A 25,079-nucleotide genomic window follows, 5' to 3' on the forward strand; every position below is an offset into this window, starting at 1 on the left:
GCTTCCTGACAGTGGCCGAGCGGCAAGTGGCGAGGAAGCTTTGCTTTGTCCCAGTCGGATGGTCAAGGGGAGCAGGCGGGGGAGAGAGGGCCTTGGGGCAGGGCTGGGGTGGACAGAAAGGACGATGCAGTACGAATCCACATGGTTCTTCTTGCCCCTCCGAGTGTCCTGACTTGGCCCGTGGGACCCGCCGGCTCAGTCCAGTCCTCCCACAGGAAGAGATGAGCTCGGGGTGGAGGGCACACAGGCATGCGGGGAGGAGCCGGGACAGATAGATGGATTTTCAGAGACACGAGATGGGCAGGGAGAAAATAACCACCTAACAAATGTGGCATCTTCTCCGGCACCCAGGGAAACACACGATGCCCTTTCTGGTTCGAGTCCTTGAGTGTCACAGTTGATATTTAAAATGATTCTTGCTCGCATTAAATAAGATATTTCAATTCCACGAAGCTGTCAGCAGCTGATGCGGACACGAGAAATAATAGGCACGCTCTCCTTCTATTGTCCTCGTTAATAAATCAGATGCCTCGAGAGGCACGCGGCGATGCTCACAGGGACGAAGGGGGTATGTGTACATGCGCACACGTGTGCACGCACACGCACAGCGCACACTCACCCAGGCACACACGTGTGCCTCCGCCCACGTGCACACGGTCACACCCACATGCATGCACGCTCATGTATACACGTACAAAGTTGTGTGCACACAAGCACACTCACGCAGCCTCCGCACAAACTCACACACACATGTGAGCGCACACCCGGCACAGGAACACTCACGCACACACCCGTTTGCGTCCAGGCACATACGCACCCTGCACACGCCCATGCACGCCTGTGCACGCTCACGCAAGGCACACAGTGCCTACACGGGTACACATGCACACCCACACGTGCACCCAATGCACGCACAGGTGCACACGCTCCCACACGGATGCATACTCATGCACTGTTGCGTGCACACCCGCCCACGCTCACGGCCACACACTCACGCACGTGGGCAACACTCCCAGGGTGAACCTACGTCCAGCCACTCCCATCCAAGGTCACCCGGGGCAAATCCACCCTGCTCGGGTACAGGCCACTCTCCCTGTCACGCTGAGGCCACGGGCACTCCGGGCTGCCTCATTCAGTAAGCTCTTTGCCCGACGCGGGGCTCGAACTCACGGCCCCAACATCAAGAGTCACATGCTCTACTGACTGAGCCAGCCAGGTGCCCGGGGCTGCCTCATTCAGATGCGCTCGGGACACCCGGATGTCCGGTCGCAGACACGCACGCTCTCTCCCACCAAACCGCGTCTTCTAGATTCCTGGTCACTGATCCCTTGGCCCTAGGGCTTTCTTCTCCAAAGACACCGTGTGTGGCGAGGCTGGAAGGGGAGGGGGGAACAGCAGCACTGAGGTTTGGGGCAAACAGACCCCCCGGCTGTGCCCCGTCCCTGGGCTCCCCCGCGAAAGGTGTGGGCTCTCCGTGACTTGCCCGCTAGGCCTCCGCATCCACAGGGCGGTCAGCGGGGACCACAGGAGTCACCACAGATGGCCGAGGGGACAGTCTGTGGGGACAGCGGAGTGCGGCTGAGCCCTGGGGACCCAGGTGTCCTTCCCTCTTCCCAGGGGCTTCTGGGCGACGGGAGAGGCAGCGGGTCCAGGTGTGCGTGCCCGTGTGTGTAGAGTGTGTGTGCGGGCACACGCCCCCACCCCTGCCTGCAGCGGGAGACAGCTGAGGCTCCAAGCGCTGGCCACTGCAGCGGGCTACCCGTGGGCCCGACATCGTGGGTTTGCTTTTGCACAGATTCCTCAGGAAAGAAAGCAAAACCCTGTGCAGAATGATTTAAAGGGAAAAGTACATGTACCAGGAAATAGATAAGAGCGATGTACCATTTTATAATTAACACAATTAGCGACAGGATAAAAAGTGTCACGTATTTAACATATATCAACGCAGCTAATGCTCGTGATGCCGTGGGACGCTCGTGCTAACAGGAAGCTCGGTTAATGGATGAGAAAACCGAGCCCAGAGTAATGAAGTAACCTGCCCCAGGTCACACAGCGAGCCAGTACCTAGTACATAGGGACAGTCTAGGATAGAGAGAGGCTGAGCCTCACCTGGACGCTTACCCAATAGTTTGGGGTCTCTCATTTCTGGGGTGTGCTTTGAAGAAGGCAGTTGTGACTATCTACAGTCCGCCCCTTACACACAGAGAGACGGTTGATGGAGGGGACAGAGAATTTGGTCTACGGCACCCTTACAGAGAAAGCAGGTGCTGAGTACCGACTGGCCAGTCCGGTATCAGGGGAGACCGAGGGGCAGGGGGTGGGACTGCTCGGGGAAAACTCTTCAGTGGGCCTTTTGGCTTTTGGTTATGGAAGGGGCTCAGGTATGAGAGGCACCAGGAACACAGCTCAACTGTTCTGTATGATGCACTCACTGGGCATGTCGTGTATTCCCTCTGGCAACAGCCTGAAGGATCTGGAATTCACGGGCAAGTAGGGAGGAGAGAGAGAAAGAGAGGAAGAGAGAAAGAGAGAGAGAGAGAGAAAGAGAATGAGATGGTGGGGTGGGGAGAGAAACAGAGACACAGAGACACAGGGAGAGACAGGGAGACACACACACACACACACACACACACACACACACACACACGCAGAGGCAAGAGTTACCCCCGCACAGGAAGCAGAGGATCCTGAGGACGACTGGCCCCGGGAGGATGATGCCAGGAAGATACACCCCGTGGCGAGGGCTGTCAGGGCAAATTCAGGAACAGTGATTTCTGCTCTATTTTAAGCGGTTTCTGTCCTGTGCTGTAATTCCCCTCCCACATCCTCGGTAAGAGTGTCGCGCCCAACTGGCTTCTGCTAATGGCACTCTGGGGAAGGAAGGGAGCCGTGTGCTCAGGCCGGGGGAGGGGTCGCCCTTTGAAGGGAGGCGGCAGCCGCAGGGGGAGGTTTGAGTGAGGACTGAGCGTCCTCTGGAACAGGAGCAGGAGCAGGAGAGGTGACCGCGAGGCCCAGGCCAGGTGAGCATCCTCCCCCCCAGGGTCCTTGGAAGGCGTGAGACGGTCATGCGGATGTTCGAATAGTGGAGGACTTGGTTACGGTGGGTGCCCCCCGCCACCCGGAGGACTGCAGAGTGGAGGCTGTCACAATAGACAGAAGAGGCCCCCTGACTCTGACTACAGAATATGGGGGAGATGGACGCTGGGCCACTCATCCCTTCCTGCCTCAGTGCATCCCCCCCGCGGGCACACGGGGGTGGCTGGAACCCCGGGAGCGCTGAGTGGCAGTCAGGGGGCAGCCAGGACTTACATCTGCAGGCGTCTGCAGCACCCGCAGCCTGCAGGGACCGGGCTGGGCACGGGGGCTCAGGAAGACCCCTGCCTCCGGGAAGTGGAAAGATCCCCTCTGGTCCCGCTCTCCAGCTCTCCCAAACTTCTGGAAGTTTCTGATGAAAACGAGCCACCCCTCGCCTCTTCACGTGCAGCCCCTCAGCCCACAGGGTTCCTCTCTGCTTCCAGCCAGGATTGTAACAGCCGGTCTTAAGGGTTAACCCACCTCAAGGTAACACACTCCTTGCCTGCTGACCTAAGGTCCTTCATCTGTAACACAGCTAATTTACTTTCTTTTGAGATTTGCAGACCATTGGCCTTGGGGAGCGAAGGATCAGAACTTTTTCAGGCCACAGAGGCCAGCCAGTCTGATGAAGCCGCCTTGACTTTCTGATTAGTGCAGCAATCTTTTAGCAAAATGTTTTTCTTTTTTAAGGGCACACCAATGACTTTACTGACCTCCCTCTGTGCATCTGGAGACCCTGACCTCCTTTGCAGAAAGAACAGAGCACTTGTGCACATCACCAGGCTCTCTTGCACAATCCCCCTCCCACACCCCAGGCATCAAAGATCTAGAACTTCTTGTACAACCTCTGAGCACCGAGATAACTCTGTAGCTGGCATCATCGAGTCTGCACCTAATCAAGAAATGTCACAGACCACTGTACTCCCTTAGCTGATTAAAACCCTTTAAAAATCTCTGGGGCCAGGCAGAGAGCTCAGAGTTGGACTGTGGACAAGAATCCAACTTGCTGGCCTCCTGAATAAGCTCATATTCCTTTCCAGTCAAAACTGGTCTCTTGGCAGGCACTTGGGTGACTCAATTGGTTGGGCGTCCAACGTGGGCTCAGGTCATGATCTCATGGTTCATGAGTTCAAGCCCCGTATCGGGCTCTGTGCTGACAGCTTGGAGCCTGGAGCCTGCTTCGGATTCTGCGTCTCCCTCTCTCTCTGCCCCTCCTCCCACTCGACTCTTTCTCTCTCTCTCTCTCTCTCTCTCTCTCTCTCTCTCTCTCTCTCAAAAAATGAATAGACAAAAAAATTAATTAAAAACTGGTCTCTTGGATATCGGCTTTTTGAGCAACAGGCAGCCAAACTCGGTTTTTTCGGTAACAGGATGTCCCTTCCAGGAAGCCTTCTCGAATACCCTCTGGGTTGTCCCAAATCTGGCGCATCTGTCACAACTTAATGTAATGTCCTATGTACTTGCACGTGTCTCCCTGAGGCCACATCTTGTATACTGTCCCATGTCCCCCGTGCACCATGGAAGGCCAAATAATGCCCCCCCCCACCAAAGATGTCCACATCTGAATTCCCAAAGCCCACGAGTATGTCACCTTCTAGGATATGATGGTTGAATTGGGTCCCCCCAAAAAGATGTGTTGACATCCTAACCCCCAATACCTATGGACGTGACCTGATTTGGAAAGAGGGTCTCAGCAGACGGAATCAAGTTAAGATGAGGTCATTAGGTGGACCTTAATACAATACAGACGATGACCTTCCAAGAAGAGAAACAGACATGGAGAAGGCCATGTGACACTGGAGGGGGAACTAGAGCAGTGGCGTCACAAGCCAAGGGGCGCCAACCACACCACGAGCTAGAAGAGAGCCATGAAACGCATTTCCCCGGGAGCCTTCAGGGAGACGGGCCCCGCGGACACCTTGATTTCAGACTTTCGGTGTCCAGAACTGAGAGAGAATCAAGGTCTGTTGTTTCAAGCCCTCTGGCTTGTGGCACTTTGTGACAGTACCTCTGGCAAGCTCACACGCAACAGGGACTCGGCAGCTGTGATTTAGTGAAGGACCACGAGCCACGGACATTTATCTCGGATTACTCGCTGGGCCCGACGTGATCCCAAGGGTCCTTCTGAGAGGGCGATGTGAGAAGGACGGCAGAAGCTGGAGGGGTGCAGGGCCGACAGCCAAGGGATGCAGGCAGCCTCCATGAGCCGGAAAAGGCGAGGAAAAGTCTCTCCCCTCCCGTCTCCAGCAGGGCCGGCTGCTCGCATAAGGCACAGCATGTGGGCTTGTGCAACCACTTTCTTGTTTTGTTTTTTTAATTTTTTAATATTTATTTCAGAGACAGAGAGACAGAGCACAAGCAGGGGAGGGGCAGAGAGAGCCTGAGACAGAATCCGAAGCGGGCTGTAGGCTCCGAGCCATCAGCCGAGAGCCCGACGCAGGGCTCGAACCCATGAACCCTGAGATCGTGACCTGAGCCAAAGCCGGATACTCAACCGACGGAACCACCCAGGTGTCCCTACAAGCACGGATGGTTCGTTTAGAAAGCAGAGGATCCTCTGCAGAGCCTCCCGTCCCTGTCCTGGCGTTCCTGCTACCTGTGAGCCCCGTGTGTGGTCCCGAACCTCCCTGCTCTACCAGGAGAAGCCACGATGTTCGATGCTCGGATTGATCTCAGGAACTGTGGTCAATGAGACGGCTGGTGGCATTATTGAGCTGGAGGCTGTAACACTGTGACAGCCCTGGCTTGAGTTGGCCGGGGATGGTGCTGTCCGCCCCGGGACCTTCTGGGCCAATTAACTGCTCTCGAGGAATAAGGAAAAGCACTTCATTAAAGGCTGGCATCAGCAGGGTGGTTCTCACAGACATGGAGCAAGAAGACAGGTGTGGGGGGAGGGAGGTCTGAAGTGGCCACACTGTCACCATGGGGAGATTAAGCAGGGACCACCCCCCCCACCCCCAACAATGATAAGAGCATCCAGTTCCCAGCAAACACTGGACGTACGTTATCTGGCTCACCTCCGCGTTTACTGCAGGGAGAAGGGACTCCTGTCCCGTTTCATAGCCAGGGACCTGGGCTCAGAAAGGTTGAGCAAGTCACCCGAGGTCACCCAGCTAGAGGGCAGCAAAGCGACATTCAAAGTCAGGCCCACCTGAATCCAGACATGTCCCCGCCCCACGCCTGCCCCTGACCCGGTGCCCTGGCTGGGTAGCGGGCACATCCCAGAGCGAAATGCCTGCCCGGGAGCCGCCCGGACCTGTCCTGCCCCAGGAGCCCCACTGAGAGAATCCTCTAAGAGCCAGGAGTAACAAGATGTGGGATCGTTGTTGCAAAGACTGGGGCGGGACACTATTATTACCGGGGACAGAGAGAAAGGAACAGAGAAGGCAAAATCTGCGCTCAAGGAGTTCAAACTTGCAGACAATTCAGTGTGGATTTTTAAAAGGTGACTGGGAAGGAAGGAATCCTGAGGTTTGAGGGGTGCCAGTGTGGCTACTGAAAAAAAAAAAAAAAAGAAAAAGGAACAACAGAAAAAGGCAAGAAGTGTGGCCTGTCTTCTGCTTACAGTGATGCTCTGGAATTTCCCCCCATGGCTACTTCTTCTCCTCTGCAGAAAAGGAGGCTCCTTTGTCAAGGAGCCAGACTGCTTGTGCTCTGTGGCCAAATCGTAGAGGGCTGGGCCAAGCAGCCTCTTCGCTCTGTCTGGGACTCCCCAGCCTCTCAGGTGCACAGAGTGAGGCCGTCTATTTTAATGGCAGAGAAGCGGCCTCCTAATTAGACCTGCCGGCCGGGCTGGAGGGAGGGCCCCCCAGAAGCCTTCTTCCTCCACGCTGCAGGGACACATCGGGGAAACATCCGAACCTCACTGCAGTTTAGCATTTGCCCACGCGTGACTCATCCATAAGAAACACCGGGTAAACGCACAGAACCACACCGCCGCCCCGCCCCCCAAAGCCCCCTCTGCTCACCTGCCCCTGTCTGGTCTCACAGCTTTCCTTTCCATCTCAGACACCGCTCCCTCCCGCACCTCACAAAAACTCCGGACCAGCGAGCTTCACAGGCCGGCTGCGGGCCTTTTCCGAGGTCGAGTGCCAGATTTATTGTAGTCTTTACGCATTTCTCACCCACGGAACGCGCGGGAGACCCTGCGAGCGCCTTCAGTAGGCTGCTCTCTTTTGTTTCGTGTGTCCCTGATGAAGTTTTTTGAAGGTCGTTCCCTCGCCCCCACTCCCCCCATTAGCCTGTGGTTTTTACTGCGTGATTCTGCACGGCGGGGCGGTTTTTACACGTGAGCAGAACTGACAGCCAAGCGCTTCACATGGCGTCTGATGCTTGGGAACCACTCAAGAAATGCGTCCGGATGTGTTTGCTGTTACCGTGAACCGTTCAACCCGGCCTGGAGTGCCCACTACGTGCCAGGCACTGGGTTAGTGTGAGCAGCGGGCACGGCGGTAAGAACAGTAAGACCGTGAGTCTGTGGTGTTGTGCTCCCGTCAGCCTCTTGTGCTTAGACGAAGATGTTTCTGCCACCGTCATACCCTGCTTAGAAATGCATGGCTCCCCAGTTCTACTCCGAGTCCATTCTGTACCCACTGCTACTCGCCAAGACAGTGTGCTGCCCTTGGGAGCTAAACATTGGTCCCTGGGCATCTAGTCTCAGAGAACGGAAGGGAATAGGGACTTGCTCATCTTTGAGCAGGAGGGACTTTGTGAGGGCCCCTTTAACCACCACAAGGGGTAAGGGCTAATTCACACCGAGGGGGTGGGGCGCACATGTGTTAGAAGCACTAATTTGGAGGGGGGAGCTCTAGATGGGCACTGAGTGCGGGCGGTGGTGTGAACCCTGCCAGGCTCTGCCCAGCTGAGCCCTGCTCCCTGGCCTTCACCAGGCTCCTGATTTCCCCAGGCCAGATGTTTGTGGGAATAATGAATGTTGATAAGGCTGGAGGATGAACCACAGTCTCCCCGGGGGTCCCTGCAGCTTGCCTGGGCGGGTCAGGTGGAGGGAAGCTGGGAGGAGGCCTCCCTGGCCATCCTGAGTGCCTGCTGCTGGGTAGTGCGGCAGGGCGGGGAGGGGGGCACGTGATGAGATGCCCACTGGGTTCCTCGGGCGGAGCTGCTTCAAGGTCACGGCTGATGTTCCACCTGAGGCAAGGCTTCAGGTATCACTGCATGTCTCCTCTCCGAGTCCCAAGGCTCAGGCACCCGGGCAGGGAAAGCGTCTGAGTCCTGTGCCCTCCCCCAGCTCCTGGCTCTGGGTTACGTCTCCCGCTGTGAGAGAGTCATGGCTGCCCTCCCGCCAAGATCAGAAACCTGCACCCAAACAACCAGTGGGGTCGAACGCTGCGCTGGGGGCTTTGGGGGCAAAGGCTGTAAGCGCCGGTGGGCACTGGTGGAGGAGGAGGGTGTTTGACGGTCAGTGTATGTGTGACCCTGGGCCAGTTGTCTGACCTCTCTGTGCTTCCACGTCCTCATCTATAAGACAGAGGTAATGATAATACTAATTAATAACAATAATATAAACCAGGCGCTATCTTAAGCGCTTTGTATTATGGTAACGCACTCACTCCTCATTAACTACTCTGTGAGGTCAGAATCCATTTTATCCAAATCTGGCAGATGGAAAAAAAGCTGAGGAAACCAAGGCACAGAGAGGTTAGGTAATCTGCCCAAGATCACACAGCAGGTGGCAGAGCCCCAGGAGGCTGCTTCTAGACTTTGTGCTCTTAACCATCACGCTGTAGTCCCTCCCTGCGGGCACGTTGTGAGGGTGTCATGAGATGGGACCCGGAAAGGACTTAGGACAGGGCTGTACGTGAGGTGTGCCACAGCCCGCTAAGAGTTAGCTGCCACGGGGGTTATTAATGTTATTATTTTTCACCTAGCCATCGGTCCCGCGAGGAGGGAGCACTGCCCTCGGCCCTCTCCAACAGCCCCCAAACCCGGCGCCCAAAGCCCACTCTTCCCTGTCAAGTCCTTGACCAGCAAGCCAGTCAAGGGGAAGCAGTGGCAAGGTCGGGGCTCCATGGCGTCTCATGTTAGGAGCTGTGGTGGTAGATGGGGCCCTGAGCCGCCTCTCCTCCCCATCCTCGTGAACACCTGCTCAGACCCCAGGCAGCTAGCTCTGCAACCGATCCCACCGGCCCCGACTTTTCTGGCCTTTGTCCAGCATGCCTCACGGCCATCTCCGCCCGTTCCCTTTGGGTTTTCCAAAGTCACCCTCGGAGGTGACTTCAGGGAAACTTAGTGGGGGAGCCAGGCCAGAACTGTGTTAATGAGGCCCTGAGGACCCGCCTGTGAGCTGCCATCTGGGAAAGGTAATCTGTGCCGACTGCCAGGTACTGGCCGGATCTGAGTGGAGGTTGGGAGACTCGAGAGCACGGCCCTAATATTTTGCAATGGCTCCAATCCCAGGCTGCCCTTGTGACTTGCTTTCACCAATAGAATCTGGTGGCACATTCCAAAGCCCAGGCCTCAAGAGCCTTGCAGCTTCTATATTCACCTCTCAGACCACCAGGCCCGCAAGACCACTAGGCCATGAAGGATGGTAAGCCACAGGAAGAAAGGCCTGTAACCACAGCTGTCCAGCCCAGCCCAGGCCAGCCCAGGCCAGCAGATGGCCAGCAGAGAAATGATAAATCATGGTTGTTTAGCCAGGAAGTTTTGGGGCATTTTTTCTGGGCAGCAATAGGTAACTGACTGGAGGCTGGGGCCGGGAGCAGGCCGGGCATGCTCCTGTGGGCAGAGGCTCCCCAGCTCTGTATGGTTCCCTAGGGGTCAAGGGTAAAGGAGCAGGTGCAGACCTCCACGGTCTGCTCAAGATCTTTGGTGAGATGATCTCTTTTGGTCACCCTTCCCCATTCTGCAGGAAGAATGGCCTCTCCCTTCCCTAAGCCCTGGATGATCCCCCCCCACTGCTCCCCGCTGACACTGAGCCCCCAGAGATGCCAGTTGGAGCTGAAACTCCTGTTCCCAACCCCCACCCCTCCTACCACTCCCAGGAGGCTCTGTGGGGCAGGAGACTTGGGCAGCCGGCTGGGAGCAGGTCTCTCCCTTGGCCAGAGTGGGAAATTCAAAGTCACAGACACCTTGGTACCCTATGAGCCAGAGGGCAGAAAAGCGGGCCATTGCAGCGACTTCTCTTGATGGGGACAAAGACACAGGGCAGAGACTGCTTGAACCCTCCCACACAGAGAAATCCCACACGTGGGCCAGGAAGGGGCTCTGAGGGGTATGGGGGGGGAGAGGGGAGTCAGCCCCCAGGAAGCAGGGGTCATTACCAACTCCCCAGGCATCTGTCTAGACCATTTGCCTGCCTGAGCGCATAACTAAGTCAAGATCTAATTAGTTTCTGTGTCCTGGCTGAAAGCCAATGAGGGAGAGGCCCACAGGAAGATCTGGGGAAAGGGTGTTCTTAGGGCACGCTGGGGTCTCCAGTCCAGATGCGTGGGGAGAAGGAATAAACATCTCATTTCCACACATTGGACTATCCCAGATAAAAAACATATGTGCCTCTGATGGACGCCACCCCTCCCCGCCTCCCTAAGGACCTTGGGCCGCACATGTCCACCCTACGCCCATCTCTGCACCGGTTCCCAGGGATTCAGGCCAGATTCAAATGTGTCAATTTCAGGTGATGAATGATCAAGCCCTTCCTAATTTGCATGTTAAGTTTCCTTGTGGCAGAAATAAATAGCCTCAGCTCATCAGAGAAGAGCTTTGTTGGGGGGGCCTTTCATTAAAGCGGTAGTGAGCACTTCTCCAGCGTGTTCCGTTCCGTACTGTGGGGGGGTCTGGGTCCCCAGGCCACCTGTCCCAGGGCTGCTGGGATGGGCTCCGGAGAATCTGTCAGTCACTGCCAAGTGGGAGGAAGGGAGGGTGGGGAAGAGAGGGCATGGCTTGGGTGCGCACACCTGTGTGTTCTAGAATGTTCCGGCAGTGAAGCTGGCAGCCGGTGCACATCCCTGGCCTCATCCCTAATTTGCAGCATAACCCTGGATGCGTTAACTTTACCCCTTGGGTGTCAGTTTCTGCATCTATAGAATGGGAAGTGTAGTTACTGCTTTGTGGGTTCCTCGGGCCGCCTGTGGGCGTGACCCACCGGGACGTTGGTGAGTGAGCACACACCATGGGCGCCCGTGTGATGGGTCCTGCGGGTGGCCCGTGTGTGGGCTGTGGCGGGACACCCAGAGCTCTGCCTACCTACCATGTCAGCAGAAGAAAGACAGCTTCTCTCTGCCTGCCCCAGCTTCGGGGGAACCCATGATGCCTGGAATGTCCTCCCTGCACCCCCCCCCCAACCTCCGCAAGGGCTCTCGGGGCCATGACTCCTCAGGGTGGTGCTCTGAAGCCGTGGGGACACTGGGAGAACTCAGAAGACACCCGATGGCAGAGAGAGGGGAGGCCAGAACCGCCTCCCCCAGCACAGGGCATCCCTCCCACCTCCTGAGGGGTTCAGCCTGATGAGGAAAACGTCACCAAATCAACCTGGATCCTGGAGCCTTTGCTCTCTACCAGACCAGAACCCTGCGCAACTGGGTAGCCCGGTCAGACCCCAGCAGCCTCAGATGCCGGTGCAGGGAGCCTGGGTTTGAATGGCAGCTCTGATCCTCCCACCCGGTCTGGTCCCTGAGGAAAGTCACTTTCGTCTCCCGGCTACGGAGAGTCCCAGCTGCAGGATGGAGGGTTCAGCCTAGATGCCAACCGGGCCATCGTTGTGTGGCCGCATGATGGTGTCACGGCTCCGGGCTTGTGCTCCCACCTCCCCGAGGCCTCAGCTGGGCTCCAGCGAGGTGACACCCACCACGAGTCTCTGGCCCTGGCGGGAGCGGGGGGCCCACTTCCTCCCCAAGCCAGGACCCATTAGTGAGGATGTGAGGAGACAGGTTGCTATGGAAACCGAGACAGCCAATGTTTCTGAGACTTTTGCTTCTTGTTTCCCTTTTCCCCCTTACATTTCGAACTTATTCATCTTAATTGACATAATTATTGCCGCGTCAACCTGAGGCACAGGGAAGCCAGCTGTGCCCCTCGCTGCCCACCACCTGCCCTGACCCTGCGGGGCTCCTTCCCTGTCACTTCTCTCCCGGCTTCTTCTGTCACTCACCAGCAATCCCCCGTGGCCAGGAAGAAGCTGTCCCAAAGCAGGGGGAGGCCCCCACCCCAGCGCTCCTGGGCCCCTGTGGGGACAGGGGTCATGGCTGCTCCAGGTAACTGAGATGCCAACTTGTCTTCCAGCCCAAGCTCCTCACCTAGAGCCGACTAGGACTCCTTATTTACACCTCGGGAGCAGACTCTTCTGCCCACTGGGTAAATGAACTTGGGTCTCTCCGAGCCTCCATATTCTCATCTGTGCAATGGATCTGTCCTACCTGCCCATGCATCCCATGCCCGGGGAACAAATGGAGCGTGGAAGGAAAGCAGTTCTATTGCAACAGGAAGTCCCATCGATTTCGACCGGGTGGGGGGAGGAGAGACCCCCCCCCCACCCACAAGGGGCTGGAGGGTGGCTGGCCAGTTCCACCCTCATGTCCCCCAATGTCAAACCAGCCGCCGACTCTAGCGTGTGGGACTGGACGCCTGCTCGCACCCGGGAAGCTCTGGTGGCTCCAGCTGGGAGAGTCTGGGCAGGGGGGGCGGCACCTTGCTCTCGACCACTGGTTCTCAATGGGGTGGATGTGGCCCTCTGAGGCACACTTGGTGGTGCTGGAGACATTTCTGGCTGTCACATTTCAGGGAGGGGGCTACTGGGATGTAGTGCGTGAAGACCAGGGGTGCCGCTAACCCCCCCTGCCGTCCACGCGGCAGTCCCCACGACAAAACACGATCTGCCGCCAATGTTAACAGTGCCCGGGCTGAGAAACCCTGCTCTGCTCATGGTCTTCCTCGTGGGCGGCACAGGGTATCGTCTTGGGGGGGGGGGTCCCTCTAACCCTGCTCCCTCCCCCATCGTTGAAAGCTGGCCCTGTGTGTGCAGGCGCGGGGCTGGCTGGGCTCCCTGCACCCCTCCTCCCTTCCTGGGCTCTGCCGGAGCGGGAGGGGGGCCTCTGGGTCAGGGGAAGGACAGCACGCTTGGCTGGGGGCCTCTTTCTCCTCCCAGCCCACCTCCCCCATCCCTCCCCGAGGATTACGACATTTCTAAACTCGTTAACTTTTAATTACTACCTTCCCTCTGCCTGAGTACACTGGCTCCAGGCCACGTACATCTCTATTAAAATTCAATTTATGCCCATCATAACTAATTCCTGCACTTCAGCTTCCTCACCGGCAGCCTTCAATTTTCAGACAGGATGTCCAAACTCATGGCCAAATCAGAGTTTATCTCCAAAGAGGCTGGCAATGGGGTTGGGGGGGAGGGGAGGGTCTGGCTTTGTTGAGGAAGAGGGGTCCGGAGCCTCCTACAAGCACTGGAAGGAGAGTGTGGCCAGACAGAAGGAGGCGGGGACAGCCTGCCCCGCGGTGTGGACATGGGTGGGTGGTGTGTGCTTGGTGGCCTGGAAGGCCGCCATTTCCACTTACACAGCCATCGATGAGCAGCCACCCTTCCATACACTTAACCTTACATGACGCTCATGACCCTCCGGGAGGCAGCCTGTAATAACTGGTGTTATTATTCCCATTTAACAGACTGGGCAGCTGAGGCAGGTCTTAAGTCATTTGCCCAAAGGCATACACTGAGTCACAGTCAAGACAGGGACTCCTACTGGGGGGGATGCTCGCACTGAGCCTTGGAAGATCAGGCAGCAAAAGTGAGTGAGGACAGTGCAGGTCACTGGGGAGAGGTAAAGGCAGGTGGTCCTGAACAGTAGGCACCATCAGGAAAGGACTCATTCCGCCCATTAGCCAAGGACGTGGGTGAGGGAGGAGACTGGGAAGAGGGGCAGGACCCCTCTTCCAGGGCACACAGAGGCCTGAGGTGCCCTTGACCCAAATCCTCCAAAGACTGCCCGCCTCCTGCAGGACGCAGCCCAGAATGTCCCTCCTGGCAGTCGTGATCCTTCCTCCGCCATCCTGTGCCGGCCGTGTCTCCCTGATCACAGGGCAGCATCGCTGGCCCAGTCTCGCCCCCCAGCCCCAGCCACGTTCACATCTTCCCCTTCACTGGCTCCTCATCCAGCCCCCCTCACTGTCCCTAAGCTCCCCCATGTCCCTACACCTAGCTGACCGTTGTTAGTGTCCCACAGCAGTCGACACACAGCCGGCCACTCGGTCCTTCTCAAAACCCCCTCCCCGTTCTGTGACACCCTGATCTCCGTCTTGGCCTCTTGCTTTCGTTCCGTTGGGCAGGTTCCCACCTCTTTTGTTTATTTGCTTTCGGGGGCCCTGGGGCTCTTTCCTCCGCGCTACGGCTGCTCTCTCGCCCTGCCCGTTCCCACGGGGTCCGCTGTCACGCTGATGTCAGTGATCCCTAAGTCAAGATATTCAGCTTGGGCTTTCCTTCCCCACCCCAGGTGCGCGTATCTCCCTCGCCTGCTGGATGCTGCTACCCGGTGTTTCTCCACGCACCCAAGGGGAGCATGGACACTCCCTGCTTTTCCAGGGTTTCCTCCACCAAGTCCCTGCCTCTCCACCTGCCTTCCTCCCTCACCCGCACGTCCAGCCCCTCGTCACGTCTGCTCAGTTCTGCCTCCTGGATATGCGTCAGACCCCTCCGCTCCTCCGCTCCCCACTGTCTCCAAGATGGCCCGGCCACCCGCCTCCCATCACCCCTGTCTACCCCGGCGTTCGCCTGTCCTCCTCCAGTCCACTCTCCGCCCCGGTGCCTGGCTACAGAGTTTAGAAATGGACACCCGATCATGGCCCTTCTCTGTGAAAAACGAGTCAAGGGCCCCACACAGCTTTTGGCCTAAGAGAAGAGCTCCCCGGGAGCACCAGCGAGCCCCGACTTGACTGACCCTGGCTGCTTCTCCAGCATCCTGACCTCCTGTCCGTGCCGGCTTTCTTTCAGCTCCTCTGTCTGCGCGCATGGCACACGGCTGCCTCCAAAGCCCCACTTCCTCCTCTCCCAGCTCTGCCTAACCCTGCTCATTCTCAGCATCCCCAGTGACACCTTCTCCGACCTGTCCTTCACCTTGACGGCGCTTGTCGAAACTGGAGCCCGGCATTACGTGAAGAGTTACTGAGTCCTGTTTCCATTCCGCGCTGCACACTCTATGGGGGTCAGGGCTCCCCTGTCTTATTTAGCACCCAATGTCTACACTCCAGGGGAGCTCCACCCGTTCACTTCCCGTCCCCGCCAATGCCTCTTTCCCTCTGGGTTCAAGTCCGACATCTTCCACAAGCTGCCCCCAACTTCTCTAGGCCTTTACACCTGCTGTCCCTCCTCAGTCTGGGCGCACATGAGCCACGAGTCCTGCTCCTCGGCTAGAACAAATCTTTCCCAAGGGCGGTGGGAAGGGCGGGGCTGGCACTGCCTTTCCTGACTGTTCTCCTTGACCAGCTGTGTGCCAGGTGGGCAGAGAGTCCCAGATCCGTGCCTTGCGACTGAGCAAAGTAGCGTCCCCCGATGTTCCTCCATCAAACCTGGAGGGAGAGGATCTGGCTCTCATCTTGGTTCAGAGACTTCAGTCTTGAAGCCCCACGTCCCTCCCTACCAAGACGACTCTCCTGTAGGAGCTGCTGATGCACGGGGATTGAGAACAGGTGCCTACGCGAAAGGGGCTGGCACACGGCCTGGCATGGGGTTAGATGATCACTTGAAGCGTTCGTCATCAAGAGTTAACATAAGTGAAGTCCTTGAGATGGGGCTGGGCCCACGTAAGCTCCTTGTGTTAGCTGTGACTAGTTCCCCTGCGTTGGTTTAGGAGGCTGGTGGGGCCATCCCCGGAAAGTTGGGCCCCGCAGTGCCGCCACTGTTGGGGGGGGGGGGGACAAACACGGCAAGACAGCTTGGAGCAGGGGGAGGGATGCAGGCTCGGGGTCCAAAAGACCCTGGGTAAAACCTGACTTCCCAGGTCTGGCTGTGTGACCTCGGGTAAGTTGCTGAATCTCTCTGAGCTGGGACTCCCAGCTAGGAGGTGGAGATAATAATAGCGTTAATCTCTCAGAACCGCTGTTAGTTAGAGGTTGGCTCAGTTCTGGGCACCCACGTGGTATATGCTCCAGCACCCGCCAGGAGCCCGCTGGCCTCTGCATCCTTGGCCTCGGCCGCCTGCTCTCCCTTCTAAGGGGAGGCCAGAGGACAAGCCAGAGACGAAGCAGCTGGCCCGGAGAGTTTCTCTTCATCCTCTTCTCTGAAGAATTTCAAAGGCTGCAGCTGCCCCCCATGTGTCCCCTGCTTTGTGCCCATGGCGAGGGCTGCAGCATGCGTGGGTCTCTGCCTCAGCCACGGGGCTTTCTTCTCTCTGCCGCGGAGCCCGCGGGCAGTGCCCTGACACCACAGCTCCCCCACAAGGGACATCAGCCTTGCCGTGGGGCTGGAGACGCAGCCTGGGGCTGGCCAGTGTCCTGCCTGGCTCTTCTGAGCTTCCCCTCCACACATCTGCTCTTCTCCACGCCAGCCAGGGGCCAGCCGGGGCCTCAGAGTCCGGACTCGGCCTCCACTCGTCTTACCTCCTCACGCCTGCTCATCGCAGGGTCTGCGGGGCCCCTGGCTTCTTGCCCTCTCAGGGCAGAGGAATGGTGTACGGTGACAGGACCGTGGCAGAAGGAGCCCCGTCAGGACCCCGTGTGCGTCTACACAGGTGGGACAAGAACCCACACGGGTCACACAGCCTTCCTGGATCTGCCACTTGCTCTCTTCATGACCCCAGGCAAGTTCCAGAACTTCTCCAAGCTCCAGTCTCCTCATTTTGCAAAATGACGGTAATAACACTCACCTAGTGCTGCTGTGAGATGATGTATGTTCAGTTAACCATGCGTGGGAATCTAAGTGTGTGTGTGTGTGTGTGTGTTGTCCCCAGCCACACAGTTCTGGCTGGTTCAGTGGATGATGCAAAGTGAAGCAGAATTGATTCGACTTGGGGAGAGGGCCCTGGAGGGTGGAAGGCGGGGAAGAGAGGGCAGAGGAGGGGTGCCGAGGGGAGGGAATGGGGGAGAGTGATCTGATGGAAGAGACTCCAGGGGCAGCACAAGTGGGCCCGACCTTTCATGAGCTACCATCCCACCCAGTCAGGAAGTTAGGCTAACAGGCCAATGTGCTTCACCCAGACATAGACTCACGATGGTTAAACATGATACAAGAGCCTGAAGGAATCACACCCACCCACCCAACTACCTACCCACCCCCCCACACGTGTGCGCATGTACAGAGGCTAACAAACACACTAGAGCGTATACTTCCAAGTAAGTATTGTGTTCAACCTCCTCCCACCCACCCGCAACACACACCAAGAGCCACGGTGAGAGGCCGTGCACCTGTCCCACTGGTGGAGGGGGGGGCAGTGGGGACAGTGCCCAACCCTTTGGGACGGTCTTCCCAGGCAGTATCCCACCCACATGGGAAAAGAGATCTCATTTCCTTAGAGTCTGATAATGCTTTATACCCATAGTGGTACCCCGGACTCTCAAACTGGGAATTCAAGGCTGGTTTCAAAACCGGTAACATATGTCACCAACAAGGGGCTCTCACAGCACTTGACCACAAAAAGAGCTCTAAAGAGGGTCCTGGACCATAACAGTGTCATCGGACAGGTGCACAGAGCCCCCGTGACCACCTAGGAGGAGATGTGCTCGCTTGCACACGAGGTCCCGAGGTCTGGCTGGTTTGTCACCAGATCTGTCCTGCTATTCTACCGAGACAAACACTTTGTATAATCCTAGCAGGTGCTGTTTATTTCATGCCTGTTGCAGCAGGGACTGGGCTTGTCCCGTAGAATCTCACTGAATTCTTACTGGAACTTTCTAGAGTGGGCATTACTGCTCCCGATTCCGAGAGGCAGGGTGGCTAATTCCGCCCAAGGCCCAGAGCCAGGAAGTGGTAGGAGGGTGACTGTATTCAGGGGGGCCCAACTCTGAGGTCCACGCTACTTCCATTCTGCCCCCCACAGTCATTCGTCCTCAGAAGGATGTGGCAGGCTTTCCTTCGTGTGGGTGTCACACGCGTGCACACACGCCACGGCCATTCTGTTTCAGATCCCACTGAGAATGAAGGCCGGTGGAGAGTGGATGTGAATGCAACGTTGTTCCTTTGGAGACGGAGTAGGAAACATAGCGGAATTTATGGCGGCACTTCCAATCTTATTTTCTCTCAACTTGCTGAGTAAATTCAGCCATCTTTCTGCCTGAAAATTGGATATTATCACCCAACTCAAGCCCTGGGGTTCGCAAGAGACTAGGACGTTCTCAGCGGCAAGCGGTGGTCGGAGAAGCAGGGGATAAGCCGGCCAAACTCTTCTGGGTTGCAATTTTCAGCATGCATTTATTTCAAAGGTGAATCCGGTACATTTTTTTGAGCCAAAAAGCAAGAAAGTGCTAGAAATCCAATAGCGACATGTCAAAAAGACCCAGGATCCAGCTTGAGGAAGCTCCACGGGCCGATTATGGGTTACTACGGAGCATCAAAGTGAAGATTGACAGGGATAGATGGAAACACACTGAATAAGAAAAATAATCCATCGGTTCATACTGATGCTAAATTATTTTAAAGGAAGGTGAGAAAGGGAAGATCCTTTTTATAAAAGAATGACAAATTGGGCATGCAAGCTGGTGCAGCCACTCTGGAAAACAGTATGGAGGTTCCTCAAAAAACTAAAAGTAGAACTACCCTACGACCCAGCAATGGCACTACTAGGCATTTATCCAAGGGATACAGGTGTGCTGTTTCGAAGGGACGCGTGCACCCCCATGTTTATAGCAGCACCATCAACAAGAGCCAAAGTATGAAAAGAGCCCAAATGTCCATCGATGGATGAATGGATAAAGATGTGGTACATATATATACGACGGAGTATTACTCGGCCATCAAAAACAATGAAATCTTGCCATCTGCAACTACGTGGATGGAACTGGAGAGTATTATGCTAAGTGAAATTAGAGAAAGACAAATATCATATGACTTCACTCATAGGAGGACTTTAAGAGACAAAACAGATGACCATAAGGGAAGGGAAACAAAAATAATATCAAAAGAGGGAGGGGGGACAAGACAGAAGAGACTCATAAATATGGAGAACAAACTGAGGGTTACGGGAGGGGTTGTGGGAGGGGAGAGGGGCTATATGGGGAAGGGACACTAAGGAATCTACTCCTGAAATCATTGTTGCACTATATGCCAACTAATTTAAAAATTGAAAAAAAAAAGATTACTCCCCCCCCACCAAAATGACAAATAAAAGTAAAAGGAAAGATAGAAGTAGAAAAGCTGCTTATCACAACCACAAAGGTAGTAACTGATTCAGGTTAGACTCCTCAGTGGATACTCAACCACCGAGCGAGAGATTTCTGGGAAGGAGAAGAGTCACAGTTTCGAGTTATCCCTCAAAGGGAAGGGGCGCCTGGGTGGCTCAGTCGATTGAGCGTCCGACTTCGGCTTGGGTCATGATCTTGCAGTTGGCGAGTTCGAGCCCCGCGTCGGGCTCTGTGCTGACAGCTCAGAGCCTGGAGCCCGCTTCTGATTCTGTGTCTCCCTCTCTCTCTGCCTCTCCCCTGCTCATGCTGTCTCTCTCTGTCTCAAAAATAAAGATAAACATTAAAACACACACACACACACACACACACACACACACACACACACACACACACACACAACAAACAAAAAAACAAAGGGAAAAGGATACCTCCAGACCTTGACAGTGGAGAAATCTGGTGCCCATCACCTTGACCAGCTGATCAAACGTAACCTCACCAATAATGGGGCAAAGTGACAGGAAGTGTCTTCAGGTATGAAGCACGAAGGACTCACATCTGGGTAATTTTCTTGCCAAGAAGGTTTAACCTGAATCTAATCAGGAGGATGTAACTGGACAGATCTACCCTAGGGGACATTCTGCAAAACTGGCTGAGCTCTTAGAAATGTCAACGCCGTGAAAGGTAGCAAGAAACAATGAGGGATAGTTCTAGATTTCAGGAGTCTAAAGAGTCATGACAACCACATTTCATGTGTGGTCCTTGATGAGATCTTGTATCAAACAATAATAAAAATGGCCACAAAGGACATAATTGGGACAGAGGTATCAATGTGAAATTTTCCATTCTTTTTTTTTTTAATTTAAAATTTTTCTTTTGAGGCGGGGGGTAGAGGGGTAGAGGGAGAGAGAAAGAGAATCTCAACCATGCTCAGCACAGAGCCTGATGCGGGGCTCGATCCCTTGACCCTGGGATCATGACCTGAGCCCAAATCAAGAGTCGGACACTCAATTGACCGAGCCACCCAGGCGCCCCTCGCTGTGAAATTTTCTGAGTGTGAAAATTGCCCTGTGGTCCTATAGGGCAGTGCCTTATTCTCGGGAAATTCTACTTAGGGGTGAAGTGACATGATGTCTACAACTAATTCTTCTCCTTTCCTTTTTTTTTTTTAAGTTTATTTTTTTTTATTTTGAGAGGGGAGGGAGGGGCAGAGAGAGAGGGAGACAGAATCCCAAGCAGGCTCCACGCTGTCAGCGCAGAGTCTGAGGCAGGGCTCGCTCGAACTCACAAACCGTGAGCCCAAATCAAGAGTCGGACGCTCAACCGACTGAGCCACCCCGGCGCCCGGAGAAGAGACCTTTCTTATGGGCACAGCACGTTTTTGATTAGAACAAAATCCCGACCGACTTGTACTTGGGCACCCGGTGGCTGCCATGCCGTCACGGCCAGCCTTCCTGGGTGAGGAGGCAAGGGGATGAGTTTCCGCCCCCGGACGCGTGTTTGCATCCCCCTGAAATTTCCACCCAACGAAATTCTGTAACAGAACACAGCTCACCCACAGACAACGTAAGAACCGGAGCTGACCCCCATGCAGTCAAAAATCCACGCGTGACTTCTGACTCCCCACGCCCCTCCAACTGAACTACTAAGACCTACGTTGACCGGAAGCCTTCCCGATAGCATTAACCGTCAATTCTCACGTTATTTTGTACACTATATGTATCACATACTGTAGTCTTCCAGGAAAGTAAGCCAGAGAAAAGAAAATGTTATTACGAACACGGTACGAGAGAGAAAATACATTTACAGTGCTGTGTGCACTGTATTTATCAAAAACACCCGCATGTTAGTGGACCCGTGTGGCTCAGCCCATGCTGTTCGAGGCTCAACGGTATTTGCATTCCCCTCTCTGCTTTGTTTTCTAGAACCTGCAAAGCACACTTAGTAGAGGCTGCTTGGGATGCATATTAAGGAAGCCACGGTCACAGTCCTTCCTCAGCGAGAGGCTGGACGTAAAGAATTTCCAGCCCTGGAGCCGGACGACTTCTATTTGAAGCCCAGCTCAACCATCTGATCTTGGGGGAAGTGTTTAATGTCTCTGAGCCCCAGTCTGCCCATCTGTCGAATGGGAAAAATAACCGAACGTTCTCAAAGGATGGCTGGCAGGATTGAATGAGATAATCACACAGGGCGCACATAACGCCTGCCAGGTAGTTAATTCCTTTTCATTGCCAGGGATTCCGATGATCGTTACCATCATCAATAGCTGGGGCCCCGACCACTACCTGGACGCCTCCAAGACAAAGAGCTGTTTTCAGAGGAAGCCCGTTGCATCCATGGGCAAGTCTGATCCTTCAACTGATCCTTAGCAGCTGTCCCTGTGTACTGTCCACACTGGCAGCCTAGCAGTCCCAACCGTCCTTCTCCGTCCAGAAGAAGTCAGGGGGCAGGCTGGGAGGCCACTTACAAAACTGCCCCAGGGAGCCAGGTAGCAGCCAGGAGCGCTCTGGGTCCCCGGGTGCAAACCGCCACAGAGGCTGCTCGGGGGGACACCCCTGGTCTCCCTTGTGGGCTCCCTGGAGACCCAACGCCCAGAGCGGCCAGCACTGGAAGGCCCCCTGCTTCCTTGGCCTCTCACCATCCGGACGGGAATGTGGTCCTCCTGTCCCGGACCCTCCAGCTCCCTCCTCTGACAAAGTGGCCACGTCCACCAGCCGATCCAGTCCAGGGTTGGGGCAGAAGGGATGCGGAGGGGGCAGGGTGGGGGGTTGTCGCCCTGAACTCTGGCCTCCCTGCTCGGCAAAGAAAAGGACGGTTCTCTGGAAAGGACAGATCCGCCAGTAATTAAGTACCGTCCTGTTATTTGCATTCTGGTCCCTGGCGGCAGATCTGTATCAACATCCCCAGGGCAAGACAATCTTGTTTCCCCAACAAAACCGATTATGCACATCAGGCCTGGGGATTAATCACCAGCCGCAGGGTTGGGGAGGCGGTGAAAGCAGGTGGAGATGCCCGAGGGAGGAGGGAGGGATTGCCGGGAGGAAAGGCCGGAGGCCAGGCCGGGCTTGGGGGGCCCAGCCGCCCGTTGCTCATGCTTCTGGCGACAATCCCCCTTCACTAAGACCCTGTGCCCCTCCCTCCTCTCCGTTCTCCCCATTTGGCAGTGTCCTGGGGAGGGAAGGGCCAGTCCAGAGTTCAGGGCACGGGCACAAACATGGAGTAGGGACAAGCCCAAAAGCCTTGGGCGGGCCACTTCCGTGCCCCCCAATACAAGATGTCCTTCCCTTACTGATCCCGGTTGCTACATGCCCCACCTGTGTGTCGGATCCAAGCCCCCCCAGTGCTCCCCGGAGATAGCAGAGCTCTCCCGGGGGCTGGGGAGCAGGGGCTCTGGTCACAGGCATGACCACAGCCCAGCTGCTGGGAGTAAGCTCCCCAACCTCAATCCTTGTTGCATGAGCCACTCCGTCTGGCCCCCTGCCTAGACATCCTCCATTGGGCTCAGCAAGGCAGGGTCCTCATACTCCCGGGGCAGGGCTGTCTTCCCCCCTCCACCCCGACTTCCGCCACCCCAGCCTCCCAGTAGCACTGGTGTGGGAACCCCTGTCCCCCAAATGGCCACGCGGGCCCCCCACCCCAGTTCCCCTTCAGGGCACAGCAGGGCCTCTGGCAGCCAGGAGGGAGGGGAGGGGAGGGGAGGCTTGCCTGTACTCCAGCGAGAACTTGGTCAGCTCCCTGCTGTTGTGGAGCCACTTGAATTCCAGCGGCCAGCTGCCCTCGGCCATGCACGTGAGCACCAGGCGGTTCCCCTCCAAGTGCACCTGCGTTCGCACCGGCTCCGTCTTGAAATAGGGGGCCACATCATCTGTGGTAAACAGAGACACAAAGCCACCAGTTAGCAGTGCTCACCTTCAGGTGGTTGCTCACGTGGTGCCCTAGCGCCCTGGGCAGACAGAGCAGGTGCAGCCAGCTAACTTGCTCAAGGTCACGTGGCCGGGAAGGACTTGAACTTGGGTCGGTCTGACTTCGGAGCTTGATCTTCAGAGGGAGTCCTCCACCCCTACCAACCAGTTCTCGGCCTCCCTCCTCCCAGACCGCGCCAGGCTCACGGCCTCTGCTGCCACCGCCCTGTTCTGGTGCTTTCTGTCGCTCTCCCCTCGAGATCCCCATCCACTGGACACCCTGTGATTCTGGGGGCACTTACTGCCCTTTGGTCAAAGGGAATATAAATGTCACAAGGAAACCGGGGGAGGGGTGGGTTGATACAAGTGTCAGGTGGCAGGGACGTCCCGAGTCCTGCCCCTAAGGCTGGGAGAGCCCGTCAAAAGCATCATGGGCAGAGTCCATCCGGCGGGCCCTCTCCACCGCCAGGTTGTTTGACCCTTCTGTCCTCTCACCCTCAGATTTGGCCAGAATTAGGTGTCTGTGGTCTGCGGGCGGGTTCACATTCAGTCAAGGCCTCACCCCGGGTTCAAGTGCAGACCGACCACTCAGAGCACCAGCGATACACGTCTGGGGCCGGGTCAACTGGCATCATGCCCCCACCCCACACCCCGGGTCTGAATCTCATGAGGGCATAGCTTGTGATTACTGGGGGGGGGGGGCCCTCCTTGAACCTCATTCCTGCTACCAGCTCTCTTTGTGGGGGCCGCTGGAGGGCAAGCCTGGGTGTGTGTGGAGGGAGAGCCAGGGCAGGCAGGTGCTGAGCCCCTCCCCCCCCATCTCTGCATCATTCCCGACAAGCATCCTGCAGCTTCCCGCCTTCCAAAGCCCTTCAGGAGGTCCTCTTTTGGGGGAGTGTGCTGGGGGAGTGGCACCCACCCCTGGTCCCCTGGTCCCCTGGTCCCCCGCCCACCTCAGGTGGCAGCAGAGGGGAGAGAGGCGAGCAGGCACCCATGTGCCCGCAGCCCACTCTGCTGAGGCAGCAGCTCTGCCTCTGTTTGACAAATGGGCACATTCGCACTTCAAAGGCACATTCCTATTCCCCAGCAGCGTTTGAGAGCCCTTTGAATTGCGTTTTTAAAAACCCTCTGTTAGTTCCTGTCATCACTCGTTTGTTTTAAAACAATAACACTCCTAGTGATTCAATCCCTCCGATGCGATGCGGGGCTGATTCAGAGCCAGAACATCAGAGGGGGCGGGCGGGGCGGGCGCTTGCACACTCGCTCGTGCACACGTGTGCACACGCGCTCTGCACTCAGACCCCCTCACCTCCGTAACCCAGTTCACTGGGCAACCTGTTATCACGTCCGCCTGTTCCAGTTCAGTGCTCGGGCTCTCCGGGGCGCCTGCCTGGAGCCCAGCAACAGGAGCTGGGATGGGCTGATTCCAGCCGCTGCCCTGCCCGAGATAATGACTCTGGGAAGAGGAGGGCGGGGCTGCCCTTTCCTGAGAACCTGCTGGGTACCACCGAGCCCCGAGCATCCCTGCATCCCCCAGCCCTAGTTATCCTTCCCAGGAAGCTTGGGAGGAACTGAGGCTCCTCTCCCCAGCCCCTGCGGTGTGGTCCGCCCTCCCCCTGCCATCCGATACAAGGATTTGGCGGGGGGAGGCCCTACCCAGCACTGAGCAATGTCAGGAGTGCAGCCAGCTGGTTTCCCTTGATAGGCCTGCCGTCTTCCAAAAGCAGGGGATGGCGGGGCGACTGGCAGTGCGGCAGTAGGGGGGAGGCACCCACAGGGAAAGGATGCTGGGGTGGGGGGCGGGGGGGCCAGCCAGGT

The 25,079-nt window shown here is 56.5% G+C and overlaps 1 protein-coding gene across 2 annotated transcripts in view; it reads right to left on the reverse strand.

The window, feature by feature from the left end:
* The window catches only part of SDK2 (sidekick cell adhesion molecule 2), a 138,885-nt gene extending 115,661 nt beyond the window's left edge, over positions 1-23,224 (reverse strand). For both annotated transcript variants that reach the window (XM_040452279.1, XM_040452278.1), the window contains exon 1: positions 23,065-23,224. In XM_040452279.1, coding sequence (XP_040308213.1) covers positions 23,065-23,144 — 80 coding nt within the window. In that variant the 5' untranslated portion in view covers positions 23,145-23,224. The remainder of the gene's footprint in view (positions 1-23,064) is intronic.
* Between the last annotated feature and the right edge of the window lie 1,855 nt (positions 23,225-25,079).

The sequence above is a fragment of the Herpailurus yagouaroundi genome, unplaced genomic scaffold (genome assembly GCF_014898765.1).
Source record: "Herpailurus yagouaroundi ecotype Mexico unplaced genomic scaffold, PumYag 206, whole genome shotgun sequence".
Classification (NCBI taxonomy): Eukaryota; Metazoa; Chordata; class Mammalia; order Carnivora; family Felidae; genus Herpailurus; species Herpailurus yagouaroundi.